General features: G+C 41.5%; 1 protein-coding gene across 1 annotated transcript in view; it reads right to left on the reverse strand.

Annotated features, from left to right (window-relative positions):
• LOC135221255 (trafficking protein particle complex subunit 10-like) overlaps nucleotides 1–19,227 on the reverse strand; it is a 432,269-nt gene that overhangs the window by 148,707 nt on the left and 264,335 nt on the right. Inside the window, 1 exon segment of the mRNA XM_064259071.1 lies at nucleotides 7,328–7,457. Coding sequence (XP_064115141.1) covers nucleotides 7,328–7,457 — 130 coding nt within the window.

A 19,227-nucleotide genomic window follows, 5' to 3' on the forward strand; every position in this document is an offset into this window, starting at 1 on the left:
AAGCCTCGACAATATGTTCTAATTGCGTTAGGAAATAATTTAATATTCTGCTGACATAATAACACTAACCAGAAGCATATGTCAGTTATAGTTTGGACGTGCCGAATTTTACCAAAAACTTTTCCATGCGTGTGTTTTTTTTTGAAGTAGCTGCTGCTCTGATGTCCTTAGCTTTCACATAAAATGAAAGCAACATGTTCTGCTGAATCTGAGAGTGCTTCAGAAATAAAATCTCTTAAGGATGGAGGACAACACAATTTTAGTCAGAGGGCAAGAGGGGTTCTGGATAGAACACTGTAGGATGAGAATGATCTGCAGGTCTTGTTCAAGTAATACATAAAAACTCCAATTCGACAGAACTCACTCGTCTCCTTCCGAACTGTTGAGCAGTCCTGGAAGTCAAGATGACCATTAAGCTCTTAAGGGAGAAAGAATGGACCCAGGTCTTGGATAGGTCTTCGTTCTTGGCTAAAAATCCAATAGTATATGAGCAAACAGCATCTCCTTCCTTGCTTGGACGTGTAAAGGACTGGAGAGGTCATTAAGATTAAGAGACGAAAAATCCAGGTCTTTCTGCTTAAACAAGATAAGCATAGTTTGATGACCTTAATGGGTCACAGATGTCTCAAAAGGTGTATAGTTGAGACACCAGCTTTGGAAAATCAACCCGTAAGTCGGAGACGTAGCAAGAAGATGACTTCCGCATCTTGCAACAATAGCCTCTGTGACATGTCTTGAAAAGCCCATTTGGAGGATGAGCCTCCAGGCAGTCTGGAGCCTGTTTTGGTAAGTGTTGGTATCTCTGAAGTTAAATGTCAGAGAAGACTTGGTTTGGGGGAAGGATCTTGGAGAGTCCACCAACAACCATAGCAGGTTTGGGAACCAACTACATGGGCCAGAACAAGCCTAAGAGTGTCAACTTACTTTACCATGCGCCTGAAACTTGATTAGCACTTCCTTAAGCATGTTTAAGGGCAGAGGGCGTGTAAGTCCCTCATGGACGAACCATTGCAGGGCATCCGTTGCCCATGTTATTTGATTTGGGACTGGAGTAAGACTAAAATTCCTTGAGGTGGCTAACAGGTCCAAGGTTGGCCTGCTTCATAAAATGCCCCGATCCCATTTAACCAGGGGAACGAAAGTCCATGGTGGGCAGGACATCCTTCTGATGGCTCAGTATGTCCATTGCAACATAGTTCCCTGAATAAATAAAGTGGCTAGAAGACTTGATTGATCTGTCCACAGATGAGGATCTCTTGCTGTTTGGTAAAGAAGGAATGTGGGATTGAGCAGCACTGGAGCCCTAAGTGAATCACTTTTAGCTCTCTGACAAAGATGTGAAAGTTCTGTTCTTCTGGAGAACACGTACCGGAAACTTCCCAGTTCTTCAAGCAGGCTCCCCAACCTAGATCTGAGGTGCTGAATAGGAGTCTAGGTCTGGGATCAGAGGATGGAAGGGACTTCCATTCAAAAGTCTATGTTCGGGCAGCAACCACTATAGGTCTGACTTATATCCTGGGCAATGGGAAAACACAGAATTATCCGGCTGTATTTCCCTGTCCCAGTAAGGCTTGCTGTCAAAAACCTTCAAGCTCTTTCTTCAAAGGAAATTGAAAAGTCAGATGACATGTAAAGACAGATGTTTATACCCAGAAAAAAGGAAGTCAAATGCAGGAAAGGCAAGGACTCGGGTGAGGAGACCTGAAGTGTTGCAGAGAGACCCAAGTACAAACCTCCAAACTGGAAAATCCTGTCCCGAAAGATGGAACAGAGAGGTTCTCTGGAGTCGAGATGGGGATATGCTTGCTGCATATCTAAGGTTCCAATTCAATTGTCCTGGAGAAAAGGATGACAGGACTGTCTGGTTTTTCTCCATCTTGAACTTCAACTTCTGTTCTAAGAGGGAAAAAAAAAAAAAAAAGGAGGGATTGTGGCCATGAAGACTCACTAACGACTGAACAAACTTTCAGAATACTGTGCAGGCTGGTAGACAACTGGGTGGCTAGCTGCCAACCCTGCACAGATGGACATCCCTGACTCAACTTATTGGACTCAAAAATACCTTAAGTAGACTTGACAATACCTCGTACAGACCTAAAGTGTGAGGAACTTTACGTGGTGGAAACCAATATCAGGTGAGCTTACAGAAGCTTGGAAGACCCCATGAAGCCCTAAAATCCTGAGAATGGCAAAACAGTGGCCTGTTAACCACCAAGCTGAGACAAATTCTTTGTAGATAGAATAAAATATCTACAAAGAAATAGGAAGCTCGTGAGCGGATGCTAGGTGTCTGGAGCCGAGTACTAGAACAAGACACATCTTGCCCTCTTTCCAACCAAAGCAAAACTCGTAATTCCTTGGGAGATGAAGAGCATGCCAGAGGAGGGAGATTTCTTCAAAAAGCACATAACTCAAAACACAACAGTCTTTGTCCACAAAGGACAGGATTCCAGAATGCTAATAATCATTTAAGAGAGGGCAACAACTTATTTGAACTCTAGCACCCAAGTAGTGTGGGGCCAGATGTCTGATAGCTGGTGACAAACAGACATGTGGACACTCAGATACAGGGGGATGCTTGGACACAGGTGGATACTTGGACACAGGCGAACTCTCAGACACAGGTGATTGCTTAGACACTACTAGGTGCTTGTACATTACTACTGAAATGTGTCTTTCCAGTGGATGAGAGTCATCAGAAAAGTGCCATTGGTGCCTCTGCACTGAAGTCAGTATCACAACAGGGCACAGAATGCACATCATAAGTACACCTTCCCATGTCTGTTGACACATCAGACCAGACTAAGGCCCTGTTCACACAAGGCGGAAATCATGTGGATGCAAAAAGTGGTGCCTGTATACATTATGGTGGTTATCTGCACAAATCATACGAAGTGGAGGAAATAATATGCATACAATATGTTCAAAAGACTGTCCAAAACAGAGAAATATGAGCCTATGTTCTTCATTTATTTCAGAATGACCATAAAATAATTTGATGATGTTTACACTGAATCATGACATAATTAATCAAATAACATAATGTGGAGCATATTCATGTGAATTAAGTGAATTTGTACTGCTTTTACATACATATTATAGTAAAGATTTTACTGCCTCTTCTTCTCTCCTCAACAATATCATGACACATGATAACTTGAATTTTAATCATTCACTCATTATTCCTCAAAAATATAAAAGCTGGTGCATCACCGCAATGAAGAGTGATTTTGTTAATTGATTATGCTAAATTCTATTGTTCTTTCATATACTATTTTGTTGAAAATAATCAAATTATACCATCTCACTGGGCACACCAAACACTGGCTCACAATTAAGACTTTTTATTATTTCTGTATTGCAATTGATTGGTTCCTTATTTTATTTCTGGGTTTTGACCTGTGTCAACCGGTGAAATGTTCCTGTAGCACACATTTCTAGGTATAAATAGATGCTAAATATACCAGAGAAAAAAGCTAAATGGAATGCTGAAGTTACTACCTCCAGCTCGCTCACCCATAAAAGGTGTCGGTATAAGACAAGGGCGAGTGGCAGCCACTACCACAGATATTCTGCCAATTAGAAGTCTCTCAAAACCCCTCTCTAGATAGGTGCCGTTACAACATCTACCTTCCGCTCGCTACTACTACAACTTCTGCCCGAAAGCTTCATTCCTGTATTAGCATGGCTAGTGTTCGCACGCGCTTTTTTGCTGTCCTCAAGAAGAGTTTTTTGTCAAAGCATGTCTGCCCAAGAGCCCCAAGCTTCTTCATCTAAGTTGAGTATTCCATTTTTCGTGAGGGCACGATGCATCCCTTTTTAGCCCTTTATTAAGTCCTTTTGTTCTCGCGAACCGGGAGTGACGCTCCTTACATCCGCCATTTTGGGTGTATCATTCGCGGCGTGCATAATTTTCCCAGTTGTTATCTTGTGATGGATTTGGTCCCCCATTTAGCACTTCACTATTTAGACTACTGTTTTCGTATGCTTTTTCATTATTCTCGCTCCTGTCGATTTCTGGAGCATTAGTTTTACAAGTTTTATCCTTACGTCTTTAGTCTATTGTAGGGCCCAACTCGCTCCTGACGTACTCTGAGGCCCTTTCTTTTACGATTATCTTTCGTTTTTAACCTTTTGGGGCACGCTTTTGTTATCCTCAGCCCCTCAGGAGCGTGTTGGTTCCCCTTCGTGCATACAGTTTTATACTTCATAGGTTATATGCGAGTATAGTGTGTTTTTGGCTTCTAGGCTAGCCTTGCAATACGCCAGTTATTGGGAGAGGACGATTCCTCTCTCTCTCTCTCTCGCGGTACTCTTGCATGTATACTTTTAGTGTGTTTTTTGACTTTAGTCAGTAATGCACTCGATTATATGCACCTTTGTGATAAACTATTCATATAATTGTTTTACTTTTGTTAAGGTTGGAAGTCCTTCACAATGTCCTTCCCTGGCCTATCCGACCAGACGTAGGCTAGGTTTTGGAAGGTAGGCCAGGCAGTCATATGCTCCTCCACCCTTATGGCCACACCCTTACTGCCTCCCAACCAGGCAGTTATGTTTGCTTGGAGGGTGGTCCAGGACAGAGAGTCTCTCTCTCTGGCTTATGCCACGGACGCCTTGTCGATAGATTGGAATCAGTGGAGAAGGATCTATATCTTTCCTCCAGTGAATCTTCTTTTGAAAGTTCTGAGCAAGCTGAGGACTTTCAAAGGTCAAGTAGCCCTGATTGCTCCAGATTGGCCAAAGAGCAACTGGTACCCCCTGCTTCTGGAGTTGGGTCTCCAACCTCAACGGATTCCCAACCCCAAGCTATCGCAACCAGTACAAATGAGGACTGTGTTTGCTTCCTCAGGAATTCTCCAGACCCTAACTTTATGGACTTCATGAAGTTTGCGGCTAAAAAAGATGCTAACATTGATCCCCAAAACATCCTTTTTCTAGAATCAGATAAAAGGGAATCAACTATTAGACAATATGACTCTGCTGTCAAAAAGTTGGCATCTTTCCTGAAGGAAACGGACACTACAACCATGACTATTAACTTAGCCATATCCTTTTTCAGATCTCTCTTTGAAAAATGCTTAGCAGCTAGCACGATTACCACTAATAAATCAGCTTTGAAGAAAATCTTTCAGTTGGGTTTTCAAATAGACTTAACAGAATCCTACTTTACGTCTATTCCCAAAGCCTGTGCTAGACTTAGACCTTCGGAAAGGCCTACTTCAGTGTCATGGTTCTTAAATGACGTCCTCAAACTAACCTCGGATACTGACAACTCGTCTTGCACATTTATAATGCTACTTAGGAAGACGTTATTCTTATTAAGTCTGGCCTCAGGGGCCAGAATTTCAGAACTGTCGGCTCTATCCAGGGATACGGGTCATGTAGAATTTCTCCCCTCAGGAGAAGTCCTGCTGTCCCCGGATCGCAGTTTTTTAGCAAAAAATGAGGATCCTCTTGCAAGGTGGGCTCCTTGGAAAGTCATTCCTCTTCCACAAGATCCCTCCCTTTGCCCAGTATTGACATTAAGAGCCTTTCTATCTCGGACATCCTCTAGATCCTCAGGCCCCCTCTTTATGAGGGAAAAAGGTGGCACCTTATCAGTTAAAGGAATCAGGCAGCAGATCCTTTACTTTATTAAACAAGCCAACCCTGAATCATTCCCAAAAGCACATGATATCAGGGCAGTAACTACCTCAATTAATTATTTCCAACATATGAATTTTGAGGATCTTAAGAAATATACTGGATGGAAATCACCGACAGTCTTCAAACGTCATTACTTGAAGTCCTTGGAATCATTAAAATTTTCAGCAATAGCAGCGGGAAACATAGTTTCCCCTGATTCTGCACAGTAGTTGTAGTATAAAGATCCAAGTCTCCTTTATACCTACCTTGTCCAACATGCCTCACCCTACTGCTATGCTCTACGTGGGCCTTTAGCCTTAGCCGCTAGGCTCTGCTTGGTGGACTGCCCCTTATTTTTTTGCTAGGGGCACCCACAGATTGTACAATTAAATGTGCTTCAGTGTTTCTACCCTTATTTTCATGCTAGGGTAGAGCACAATGGATTTGTATATTTTGTAAATATCTCATTAATTTTAGTGAATCTCTTTGAATGATTGTTTTTTGGTTACCATTATACTAAACTGTGCTTTACATTATTTAATTTAAGCTAGTTTTAAGTAACCTTATACTGTTATCATGTAACTAATTTTTGATTCACTTATATTATAGTCTAATTTTATTTTATTTCTTGTTTTATTTGAACCTTCATTGTCATCTTGTCTGTTTCTCTGGTACTATTTCACAGGCCGACACGAACTGAGCCCAGAAAAGGGATTTTGACGAAGGAAAAATCTATTTCTGGGTGATTGGTTCGTGTCGCCCTGTGAAACCCACCCTGTTCTTGCATTCCCACCCTGCAGGCCAAGATGGACATCTTTTCAAAGGATGGCCACTAGAGGCGCTGCACTCCGCTTGGCGTCGGTATTAGTAGTAGTAGCGGGCGCATCACCCTTTGGGATCGGCTCTCTCAGATGGGGATTTTGAGGTGGAATGTCTAAGTGGCAAGTGGTTCGTGGTAGTGATCTCACTCGCCCCTGTTACCATACCGACACTTCTTTCATAGAGTGAGCGAGTCAGTTTTACTGACATTTTCTTGATTTTATTTTTTTCTCTGGTAATTATTAGGTTATTTACCTAGAAATAATGAACTTAAGGATTATTTCACAGGGCGACACAAACCAATCACCCAGAAATAGATTTTTCCTTCGTCAAAATCCCTTTTTCAGGCAAAATCTTTTGCTGGTGGCTTGCTGATGATTATGAATCAACCTAATACTAATAACAAAACAAGAAAAAAACTCATCCTGAAAGATTTCAGCTTGAAGGCTACACAATATGATTCCTGTGGTTGTTTTAATCAATACTTTACCGAATATCAGTCAAGAACCAGAAAATGATGAAAATGCTGCTGCAAGTATTTGATGTTTACACTACGAACAGCATAAAATGAATGAGCTTATCTGTTACGTCGTTCCTGATATTGCCGTTTGGGGGTAGCAATGATCATCTACACAAACAATTGAGGCGTTACCAGCAAATTTTAAATTTAAGCTGCCATGCGATTGGAAACCAATAGCTATGTAATTACTTGGTAAGTTACATATATAAAATTGTATATCTAACAACATATGGCAAACAGATAACATCACAACTTTCAGTAAATATTAACAGTGCTAACTATAAATTGTTTGGTCAAAATCTACAATCACTAATTAAAATTAATCCATCTCCCCTACTGCATTGCACCTGATAACTTTACCTTTGTAGACAATTTTACAGTGTTCTGACCAGGTTTAATGATGATATTTTCTGCACACAGTTTATCTTTGACTTCTTCCTTCATCACATTTCGATCAGATTTAAAAAGGCCACCTTGACTATCTCGCCGCCTGTGGAAAATAATACTAATTCATCTTGCAACTAAAAGATATACAATAACTGATGCAGCAAACATACAAGTCTTCCTAAGCATAAAAACTTGAGGCCTTTTATCAAGATATACTTCAGTGACAACTAATCCAATCACTTAAGCTCAAAAACATGATACATAGTTAATTAGCAGCAATCAAGTAAGGACTACCCACCTGACTGCCAGCACCACTGTTTTTTACTACAAGGACAAATGTGGGGCTGGTTACAGTAGGGATTATGATAAATTACTTCAGTTATGCATATCCAGGAAAAATGCAAATCATGTGCAATTTGCACATTGTTTCAGGTATACAAACCTTTGTTCTTATATGTGTATAATATAAAGGCTGTAGGCTGGAGGTATTGTCCTAAAACCATGACTTATTTTCTATCCACCTGGAAAATCCAGCTTCCAATCACATACATAAGTTGGCGAGTTGGGAATGATGTTTATTGTAATGACCTGTAAAACCTTTTGTTTGTGATATTGAGGCTGCCATGTCCCTGTACTATCACAACAGACCAAGAGGAGATACAGTGCACCCTCCCGTATTTGCAATGGTTGGGTACCACAACCACCAGTGATTATCGAAAATCTGTGATATATTGGAACTTGTCTAAAAATGCTTAAAACTGCCTATTTTTATGTTACTTTTGTAACTAAACCATTTTTTATGATAGAATTAATCACAAAAATAACATGAAAATACATTAATCAATCAATTTTTTCCACAAAAAGTCTGTGAATAACTGAATTTTTTGCAATTTATTGAAAAAATGTGCCCCCAAAAAATCCACAGAATAACTGAATCTGCAGCTGCTGAACCGCAAATAAGCGAGGGATGCGTTTCAGCTCTCCCCCCTTCCACCCCAGAATAGCTAGAATCCATGAGTACTTAGAAACCCTATAAAAACACTTAAGAACTGCCTATTTTGTTCGTTCAAACTCTACAGACAAAGCAAGAGATTTGGAAGTCCCTGAGAATAGACTTTGAAAAGGAATGATCAATTTGAAAGGGGACAGTGTAAGTCCTTAAAAGAATACCTGTAACCATCCCAAAGGACACAGACTACCACATTGCCCAAAAACAAGACTGGCATCCTCCTATTTGCAACAGAGGTTACTACTGAAGTGCTGAAGCAAAAGCATTCGCTGAAACCAACTTACAGTATATTCAGGAGAAAAGAGGGAGAAAAGAGGGAAGGATCCCTCTTTAACCAAATTAGAGACCACAGAGACTTTAGCAACTCCTCCACCTCATTAGAAAGCCTTCAAGTAGTTGCTACAGCAGAAGCAGGTGAGGCAAGAATGTAAGAAGGGCTGATGGTTGCAGTAGATACATCCACAATATTATCCAATGTCTCATCTCGGAAATGTCTAAGTCCGTCACTGTCCAGCCCATGTGCAATCTTTGACCTGTATTTGCACTTGGCAGGTGGCCAAGAAGGAGACTCAGTGCAGTTCAGCAATGGCACATACAGTGGTACCTCGAGATATGAAAGGCTCAACTTACGAAAAGCTCGAGATACGAAAGCCAATGCGAAAAATTTAACGGCTCTACATACGAAAAGTTTTCAAGATACAAAAGGTTGCTGAAAGTCCGAGATTCACCCGATAACAATTTTGAAACTCGCGCCGCGCGCCGCCATCTTAGTTCTAGTAGACTCGCCACCATCCTCCTGCTTTCCCATTGGTTCCTGATGCTAGCCACTGCCATTAGATCCTTCTCTCCTATTGGACAGCATCCCTCCCATCATGTTCGCAGATGGCGTCACAGATTAATGACGTCACCTGGAGGACTTGGTTTATCTGATGACATTGCACCTGCTTCGCAGATGTGACGGTCACATCTGCGAAGCAGGTGCAACGTCATCAGATAAGCTAAGTCCTCCAGGTGACGTCATTAATCTGTGACGTCATCTGCGAAGCGCCGAATATGACGGCGGAGAGGGGACATCAATGGCAACCCCAGAGTTCAAGGCTTCTCATGGGTGGTTCGAAAAATTCCGTAAACGGACTAGCATCCATTCGGTGGTCAAGAAATTGAAATTACGTAAAGTATAAAAAAGTAAAAAGAAACGTAAAAATCAAAAAAAGACAAAATAAATTTTATTTTAAGTTTTTTGTAAAGTTAAGTGTTACAGTTTTGTTAATGTGTTTTGTAAAGTTTAGTTTGTTTTTCTGACTTTTTTTATGTGTTTCGTAAAGTTAAGTGTATGTATCTGCCGTTTGTCCTCCTCCTCCTCTGTCGCCACTTTCGGAGATAGCCTCACTCGAAAGGTAAGCTTCCACATTTTACGTACAGTATTTCTTGTATACCATGTACACTAATACGTACACTTTATTTACAGGTTATTTTGCATTTTGTTATTAATTTAGGTATTGAATGGTCTAAATTGTTGTAGTATTTCATTGTTTATAGGTCAATTTAGCTTTATTATGAAATTTACTGGTGTATTTTTGGAGGGTTTGGAACGGATTAGCCATTTTACATGTAAAATGTGGTCCAAGATATGAAAACCTCATGATACGAAGGGCGTCTCGGAACGGATTAATTTTGTATCTCGAGGTACTACTGTACTTCTACCTCTACAATATCAGGGGTGAGTCCTCCGCCGGACACCAGAAGTCCCTTAGTCTCCATTGCAGAGACCGAAGATGAAGTCGCCCATGAGGGACCAGTTTCTCCAGAGAAGACAAAATCCCCAGAAGAATCTGCCACTGATGAGCTGACTGATCCGGTTGCGACAGGAAGTTGAGCACCACTACTCGCAACTTCTCCAACCTCTGATGTGACAGGAAAACTCTTGAGACTGCCGTATCAATGACCATGCCTAGATAGAGAATCCTTTGACTGGGTACGAGATTTTACTTCACTAGGTTCACCAAGATGCCGATTTCCAGACAAAAGCGCATCCCTTCTGATCAGAAGATTAGCCCACAAATTGACACTAAGATGTGCGATATACGAGAACGCCTTGCCCCTAGACTGCAACAAACTGCAAGAGAAGAATCAATCACCAACACGTCTGCAGACCTGTCAGACACAATCCTGGCAATAGCTGTCGACCACAAGTCCAACCATGACACAGTCTGAAACATGGAGGCTGCAGTAGACTCCAAAAGCCGAGGCATCCTGCAGAGATAAGGACAGTGCCACCAACCTCACCTGCTCCAAAGTTAACCCTGGCTTGAGACGTATAACATCTGGGTTAAGATGACAAGGCAACAAGCAGACAGAGTTTGTAGCATAATAATTCCTCTGCCTCATGGGTGGTCGAGGAAGCAACTTGGAAGAACCCCTTGACCAAACAGACCCGTCCCAATCTGACACAGAAGCGTTCACCTTTTGCAAGACTGATTGAACATGCCCCAATAAGGGGAGCTGAAATGACGACTTAGGATCTTGCATAGCCCCCAGCAAGGTTTCCAAGCAAGTAGGAGTGAAAGATGACTGAGCCTGAGTCCTACTCTCCGAATTGTTGAACCCACGAATTAAATCAACAACTTCGGTAAAGGAAGACAAAACTCCTGTGTCTCCTTCCTCCTGCTCCAGCAATGGATACCTATGACGAGAAGATGATGCAGGCTTACCCAACACGCCTTCCTCATGTAAACCAGCTGTAGCCTAACAGTCAAAGAACCTGAAGCACCAGCAGACCTGTTCAGACTGGGGCCACGTACCAACTCCTGTGATGAACCAACCACAACACTAGGAACACCACTACAAACACTTGCAATAAATGACTCATGTACATGTCCACGTACGCGTCCTTGTGGAGCACACACACGTACGTCTGATGAAGAAGCATCTCGAACTCTTGACGTAGAACGAGAATTCCTTGGAGTTGAACCCCGAACAGCATCAATGGGGGGGGAAGGGGGGGGGGGGAACCTTTTGGCTGCACTAATTCCGCATTCAAAACTTTCGTTCTTTTCACTGACACCTTAAGATCCTTACGACGACGAATAGGCCCTGGTGCAGAAGAAGCAGAAGAATCAGCAACATGCGCACATACATGCAAGGTTGCAACACACTCAAGTCTCAAAGAAGAGAACAATGCAGCCACATCAGATTGCACAGGGGATGAAACACTAACACTCTCGGGAACACGGGTGTGCTGCTCCTCACTCTTCGACGAAGAAAAGGCAAAGTCCTTAACCCTCTAACGCTTGATATGCCAACATAGCGGAGATGGGAGTGATAGAGGAGAGGATGACAGCACTGATTCCTTACACATCCTCTTGGCAAGAGGGGGAAAAGGCGACGCGACAAGCTTGCTCATAGCCTTCTCAGCTGACAAGGCAGCAACCTATCTTCCAAAAATGACAAATTTTCTAAGACAATTTGTATTTTTCATAGCTACAAACCTGAGGTCTTAACAATAGGATAATTTCTAGCGCCTAGCTGGATCCGGTTAAAAAGCAGATGAAAGCAACGAATCTTGTGATATCCGGCAACGCATGCGTAGCATTGTTCTTTCCCATCTCAGGATGACTTAACAAAAAGAGGGGCAGCTAGAGGCGGGCAGTATAACGTTAAGACCTCAGGATTGTAGCTATGAAAAATACAAATTGTCTTAGAAAATTTGTCATTTGTTCATACGCGAACAAACCTTCGGTCTTAACAATAGGATAGACTCATACTTGAAGGGAGGTACAAGACATCCTAAACTGGCTGGGGGCCTACCCACCAGTCCAGCTCCCAGGAGAAATGATTTCTGGAGAGGGACTGAAGCCCGTTGAGAAGCTAGATAAATTGATATCTAACCACTCAGAACCTGAGTGACGTACAATGATATATGGGATAACCATTGTATAGGGAACCAAAGAGAAACTGACTGTCTAATAACAAACCAAGACACCAGGCTTTGCATTACTCCCAACCCCTCCTTGCCAAGGAGTGGAGCATATGCTACCAAATAGCGGGTAAGATATTTGTATATTACACGACCACACTATCAGTATGACTACCTTACTCACCTGTATCAGACCAGTCCAGCGAATGACGTGTCTATTCCTTAAACCCCCCGAAGGAAGAAGGAAAGGTACAAGAGAAAGAAGGAGACCAGCCAACTCACTCTTTCTTTCATCCACACAATCATCTTAGGTAAGATACAAAGATACAACTATGAGTTACACAACCTGTTGGGCAGCCACCAAGGGACCCAGAGAAAATGTGTCTGCAGACCTGTTGGCAACATCCTTAAGATAGAAGGAAGTGGACGTGGACTGGCATAACCAAGTACCAACACTCAGCACTCTAGGTACAGCCAAGTTCTTTTTGAAAGCCAGAGGGACCATTACCCTTACGTAATGCACTCTAGCCTTCACAGACGTGGTGGTGGAATCATCAAGAGTCAAGTATGTCTGTCTGATGGCTTCCCGTATCCAAAAAGAGATAGTATTCTTAGACACCTCTTTCTTTGTACGGCCTGTGCTAACAAAAAGTCTGTGGCAGCCTGGTCTAAGGTGCAAAGTCCTTTTAAGATAGCAACGCAGGGGCCGGACAGCACAACAATAGCTCTTGAGCATCACCACCCACAAAGATATTCAGTGATGGAATGGAAAATGAAGTGAACCTGTCATCATGCACAGAGGGATTTTGAGTCTTGTCCATGAATTCCTGGACAAATTCAAAGGACATCAACCCCCAACCCCTGGTGTGCTTCACCTCATAGCTCAGACCATGGAGCTCTCCTACCCTCTTGGAAAATGCCAAGGCCAGACGGAAAACTGTCTTGAGTGTCAGGTTCCTGTCAGATGAGCTATGCAAGGGCTCATGTGAACTCTTAGTGAAGCTCTTAAGAACCAAGGAAACATCCCACGTCAGAGGCTTGAGCTCTTTAGGAGAACTCGACTGCTCAAACCCCTTAACTAGCAGGGAAAGTTCCCAGGAAGAGGAGTCTGACATAAAGCCTCAGACGGATCTGCAAGAGAGGACGCAGACAAAACAGAAGGAAGAGGATACGTCTAGGATGGTAGCGATGACGTCACGGGAGCAAACGATGATGACACAGAGGAGCGAGGCAGTGCAGCAGCCCAACCGATGATGCAGATGTAGCAGGGAGACAACACTGAGGGAACTGGGAGTGACGTCATCGATGGAAGTGATGTCACCGATGGAACTGGGAGAGATGGTACTGGGAGTGATGTCACCAGCGGTGCTGAGAGACGTCACGGCCTTCCCCTGACCCGAGCTAGCAGCAGGCGTCATTGGTGGAGCAATACAAAATGGCTGACCTAGAGCACCAACGTAGGGAAGGCCAGGGGGAGGAAGGAGAGCTGGAGGGGCCTGAGGGGGGAGGCGAGCATCCATGAAATCCATCAGCAAACCCTCCAAGGAGGGTGAACCTCGTTGCCCAACCGACGCCCAGAGCGCCTCCATTTAGGACGCCTCCGAACCTGAAATATAAGAAACTGATGAAATAGCCTCCTACCTCGCAGGAAGCAAACTAACTTCCGAGAAAGAAGGGGGCGATATTACATATTAAAACAACTTGAGGGCCTCCCGATACTTCCAACAACGAATCGATGGAAGGAGACACAGGCACAACAACTCTAGCATTATGGGTGTGACTGAAGAAGAAAACGAAGTTGGGGAGAGGCGATGAAAACCCTTCCCATGAAAGAAGGGTCGAAACTCTACGATGCTCCTTCTTACCATAAAGTAACTTCCACTATGCTCTAGGCCACGTACGACATTCCGGGCAGGGATTTGTTATGGTACAAACATTAGCACAACACCTACTGCATGTGGAGTTTGGGTCTGTAGCTGAAGAAGCCAGGAAAAGAGAACACGGGAAACCTTGAGTTCCTGGGCACATGTGTTGGCGAGGCCAAGAAGAAGCAGAGGAAGCCATAACACAAGCACACACACAGATAATCAAAATACAGTGGTACCTCAACATACGAAAGTCCCAAATTACGAAAAATTCAAGTTATGAAAGCAAATACGAAGATTTTTTTGTTTCTACATACGAAAATAGTTCCGGTTACGAAAGGTTGTTGCTGTAAAGACCCGAGATTCACCTGGACCACCGATAACAATTTTGAAACTCGCACGCCCGCCAACTGAGTAGACTCGCCACCATCCTACTGCTCTCCCATTGGTTCCTGATGCTAGTCACCGCCATAATATCCTGCTCTCCTATTGTTCAACATCTCTCCCATCGTGCTATACGTAAAGACGTCCTTCGCCCACTGCTTCGCACCTTCGTTTGTGTACGCACGCGGAATTCGTTCGTTTTATACGATTTCGTTTATTAACATAAATTCGTTAGTGATTTCATTGTAGTACTACTTTATCGTGTTGTGTGAGAACTTTAGTACATACGTATACTACACAACTTAATTACGTACAGTATATACGTAGTCGTGGGTCCCAAGAAAGTTGCTGAAGTTCACGGAAAGAAGAGGATGCTTCCTTAGGAGACAAAGATGAAGATCATTAAAAAATATGAAGCTGGCATGCGGTTGAGTGTGATCGCTAAGGAATATGGCCGAAATCCATCGACAATAGGCGCCATCCTTAACCCTCTTACGCCGATTGGATGTATCAAACGTCGACATAAATTGTCTGTTGGGTGCCGATTGGACGTATGGTACGTCGATACAAAAGTTTTCTTAAAAATTTGCGGAAAAATACTTATAGGCCTAACAGGCAAAAACTTTTGTATCACGCGCCTTGGGGGATGCTGGGAGCTCACGGATCAAGGCGTTGTTTTGTTTACAATCGTTACCCAGGCGCGCAAGTGCGAATTTCTTTCTTATCGCACTAAAAAGCATCAGTGACATATCTCAGAAATTATTTTGTCACTTTGACATAATTTTTGCACCATTTTAAATTAGCCGTTACATGGAGTTTTATATATGAAAATGTGTGCAATTTCATGTAGAATACAAAAAAAAAAAAAACTCATGATTGTAGCTTTTATCAGTTTTGAAATATTTTCATATAAATAACAATAAGTGCCAAAATTTTAACATTTGGTCAACTTTGACTCTACCGAAATGGTAAAAAAACGCAATTATAAGCTAAAACTCTTATATTATAATAATATTCAATCATTTACCTTTATTTTGCAACAAATTGGAAGTCTCTAGCACAATATTTTGATTTATGGCGAATTTATGAAAAAACTTTTTCCTTACGTTCGCGCGGTCTGATAAATTTTTTCGTGCGATTGTCGTAATCTTTGCACCATTTTAAATTAGCCGTTACATAAAGTTTTATATATGGAAATGTGCGCAATTTCATGCACAATACAACTAAAAACAACACATGGTTGTAGCTTTTATCAGTTTTGAAATATTTTCATATAAATAACGATAACTGCAAAAATTTCAACCTTCGGTCAACTTAGACTCTACCGAAATGGTCGAACAATGCAATTGTAAGCTAAAACTCTTATATTCTAGTAATATTAAATCATTTACGTTCATTTTGCAACAAATTGGAAGTCTCTAACACAATATTTTGATTTATGGTTAATTTATGAAAAAAAACATTTTCCTTACGTCCGCGCGGCAACTAAGCCGAAAAAAATCAGAAATTTTTTTGTGCGAGTGTCATAATGTTTGCGCCATTTTTGCACAATTTCATGTAGAATAAAACAAAAAATAATTGAAAAAACCACGTTCGGTCAACTTTGACTCTACTGAAATAGTCGAAAAACACAATTGTAAGCTAAAACTCTTACCGTCTAGTAATATTTAGTCATTTATTTTCATTTTGAAACAAATTTGAAGTCTCTAACACAATATTTAGATTTATGGTGAATTTTTAAAAAACTTTCCTTCCCTCCGCGCGCGGATTCTCCGCCGCAAACCTCCGAAATGCGTACGTAGCATTCTCGTAATATTTGCACCATTTCATATTAGGCGTTTCATAGAGTTTTATATATGAAAATGTGTGCAATTTTATGTAGAATACAACAAAAAATAATTGAAGGTTGTAGCTTTTTTCATTTTTGAAATATTTGCATATAAAAAAATATATATAAAAATTTTGACATTCGGTCAACTTTAACTCGTCCGAAATGGTCGAAAACTGCAATTGTAAGCTAAAACTCTTACAGTAGAGTAATATTCAATCATTTGTCTTCATTTTGAAACAAATTGGAAGTCTCGAGAACAATATTTAGTTTTATGGTGAATTTTTTAAAAAACATTGTTTTACGTCCGCGCGTTACGAATTCATGCATCATTTTGTGATAATATTTTCTCTGTGTTGCTTTGATCGTTTTACAATGTGTTATATACCAAAATTATTGCAATTTAGTGTACAATACAACGAAGAAAAAAATTAACTCGTTAGCTTTAACCGTTTTGCTCACAGAGCGATATGAATTCAATTATATATGAAATTTTGTTTTTGCGCTATCATATATCGCATTATTTATATATGATAATGATATTTTTTTCATTTCTGATGGTTGCATACTAAACTTCAGGCAATGACAAAAAAGGAATTTTGACGAAGGAAAAATCTATTTCTGGGCAAGGGTTCGTGTCACCCAGTGAAATAATCCTTAAGTTCATTATTTCTAGGTAAATGATACTAACATTATACCAGAGAAAAAAAAATTCAGGAGGATGTCGGAATAACTGACTCGCTCACCCTAAATAAAAAGAGGGTGTCGGTATGGTATCTGGGGCGAGTGAGACCACTACCATGAACCTCTTGTCATTTAGAATTCTCCTTCATCAGAATCCCCCTCCTGAAAGAGCTGATACACAGTCAGAGTCAGCAACTACTACTACTACGCTACCCAGCACGCCGACTGCAGCGCCTCTGGTGGCCATCCTCGTCGTTAGATGCCAATCTTGGGCTGCAGGGCGGGGAACAGGGGGGGATTTCACTGGGCGACACGAACCCTTGCCCAGAAGTAGATTTTTCCTTAGTCAAAATCCCTTTTCTGGGCTCAGTTCGTGTCGCTTCGTGAAATAGTACCAGAGAATTAGCACAAGATTGGAAAAAATAAGAAAGAGGAAGGTCTCAATAAAACGAAAGAAATAAAAAGGAAAAATTATAATTTGATTGAGAGCTTACAAGTTATCATAAAATAAAGTTAACTTAAACTAATGAATGAATTATATACAGTTAACCTTATAACTACACTTAAAAGTAACTCATGATAACTTAATTAATACAAGTGAGGTTCGATAAGTAACACATCAAGGAAGAACACTCACTTAAACTTCTATAAATATGAACATTACAAAGCATCTCAATATATTGGTGTGCTTCTCTAGCATAAAAATAAGAATAGCAACACCGATCCATTACAGACAACATATATACAATATAGTTGTGGGTACCCCTAGCAAAAAAATAAGGGACACTCCACCAAAGGTATCCTCCTAAGCAGCTAAGGCTGAAGGACCAAAAGAGTATAACGGTAGGGTTAAGTGCATTATTAGTTGAGGCAGGTAGAAAGGAGATCTGGATCTTTGACTACAACTACTGAGCAGTGTCAGGGGAAACTATGTTTTCCGCTGCCACTGCTGGAAATTTTAGAGATTCCAAGGACTTGAGATAATGACGTTTGAAAACTGTCAGCGATTTCCAGCCCGTATACTTTTTTAAATCATCAAAATTCATATGCTGGAAATAATTAATGGAGGTGGCTACTGCCCTGATGTCATGGGCTTTGGGAAATGATTCAGGGTTTGCTTGTTTAATAAAGTAAAGAATTTGTTGCCTAATTCCCTTTATTGAAATAGTACCACCTTTTTCCCTCATGAAGAGGGGGCCTGTGGATCTAGAGGATGTCCTAGACAGAAAGGCTCATAAGGTCGTCACCGGACAAAGAGAAGGGTCTTGAGGAAGAGGGATGACCTTCCAAGGGGCCCATCTCATTAAGGGGTCCTCATTCTTTGCCAAAAAAACTACGATCTGGAGATAGTAAGGCTTCTCCTGAGGGGAGAAATTCTATATGTCCAGCATCTCTGGAAAGGGCCGACAGTTCTGATATTCTAGCTCCTGAGGCCAAACTTAGCAAAAATAGAGTTTTTCTCAGTAGCATTATATATGTACAAGAAACGTTGTCAGTGTCTGAAGCCAGCTTGAGAACGTCATTCAAGAACCATGAGACTGAACTAGGCCTTTCAGAAGGCCTGAGCCTAGCACAAGCTTTAGGAATAGACGTAAAGTATGAGTCTGTTAAGTCTATTTGAAAACCAAACTGAAACATTTTCTTTAAAGCTGATTTATTAGTGGTAATAGTGCTAGCTGCTAATCCTTTTTCAAATAAGGATCTGAAAAAGGATATAGCCAGGTTGACTGTCAAGGTTCTGGTGTTTGTTTCCTTCAGGAAAGTTGCTAACTTCTTAACAGCAGCATCATACTGTCTCAAAGTTGATTCCCTCTTATCTGATTCTAAGAAAAGAATGTTCTGAGGATCAATATTTGCATCTCTCTTAGCCACAAACTTCATGAAGTCCATAAAGTTAGGGTTTTGAGAATTCCTGAGGAAGCGAACACAGTCCTCATTTGTACTGACTGAGATAGTTTGGGATTGGGGATCCGTTGAGGTCGGAGACCCAATTCCAGAAGCAGAGGATACCAGTTGCTCTTGGGCCAGTTTGGGGCTACTAGAGCTACTTGTCCCTTGAATGTCCTGAGTTTGTTCAGGACTTTCAATAGAAGATTCACTGGAGGAAAGATGTATATCTTCTCCCACTGATTCTAATCTATGGACATGGCGTCTATGGCATAAGCCAGAGGGTCCAGGTTGGGGGCC

Source organism: Macrobrachium nipponense, chromosome 2 (assembly GCF_015104395.2).
Source record: "Macrobrachium nipponense isolate FS-2020 chromosome 2, ASM1510439v2, whole genome shotgun sequence".
NCBI lineage: Eukaryota > Metazoa > Arthropoda > Malacostraca > Decapoda > Palaemonidae > Macrobrachium > Macrobrachium nipponense.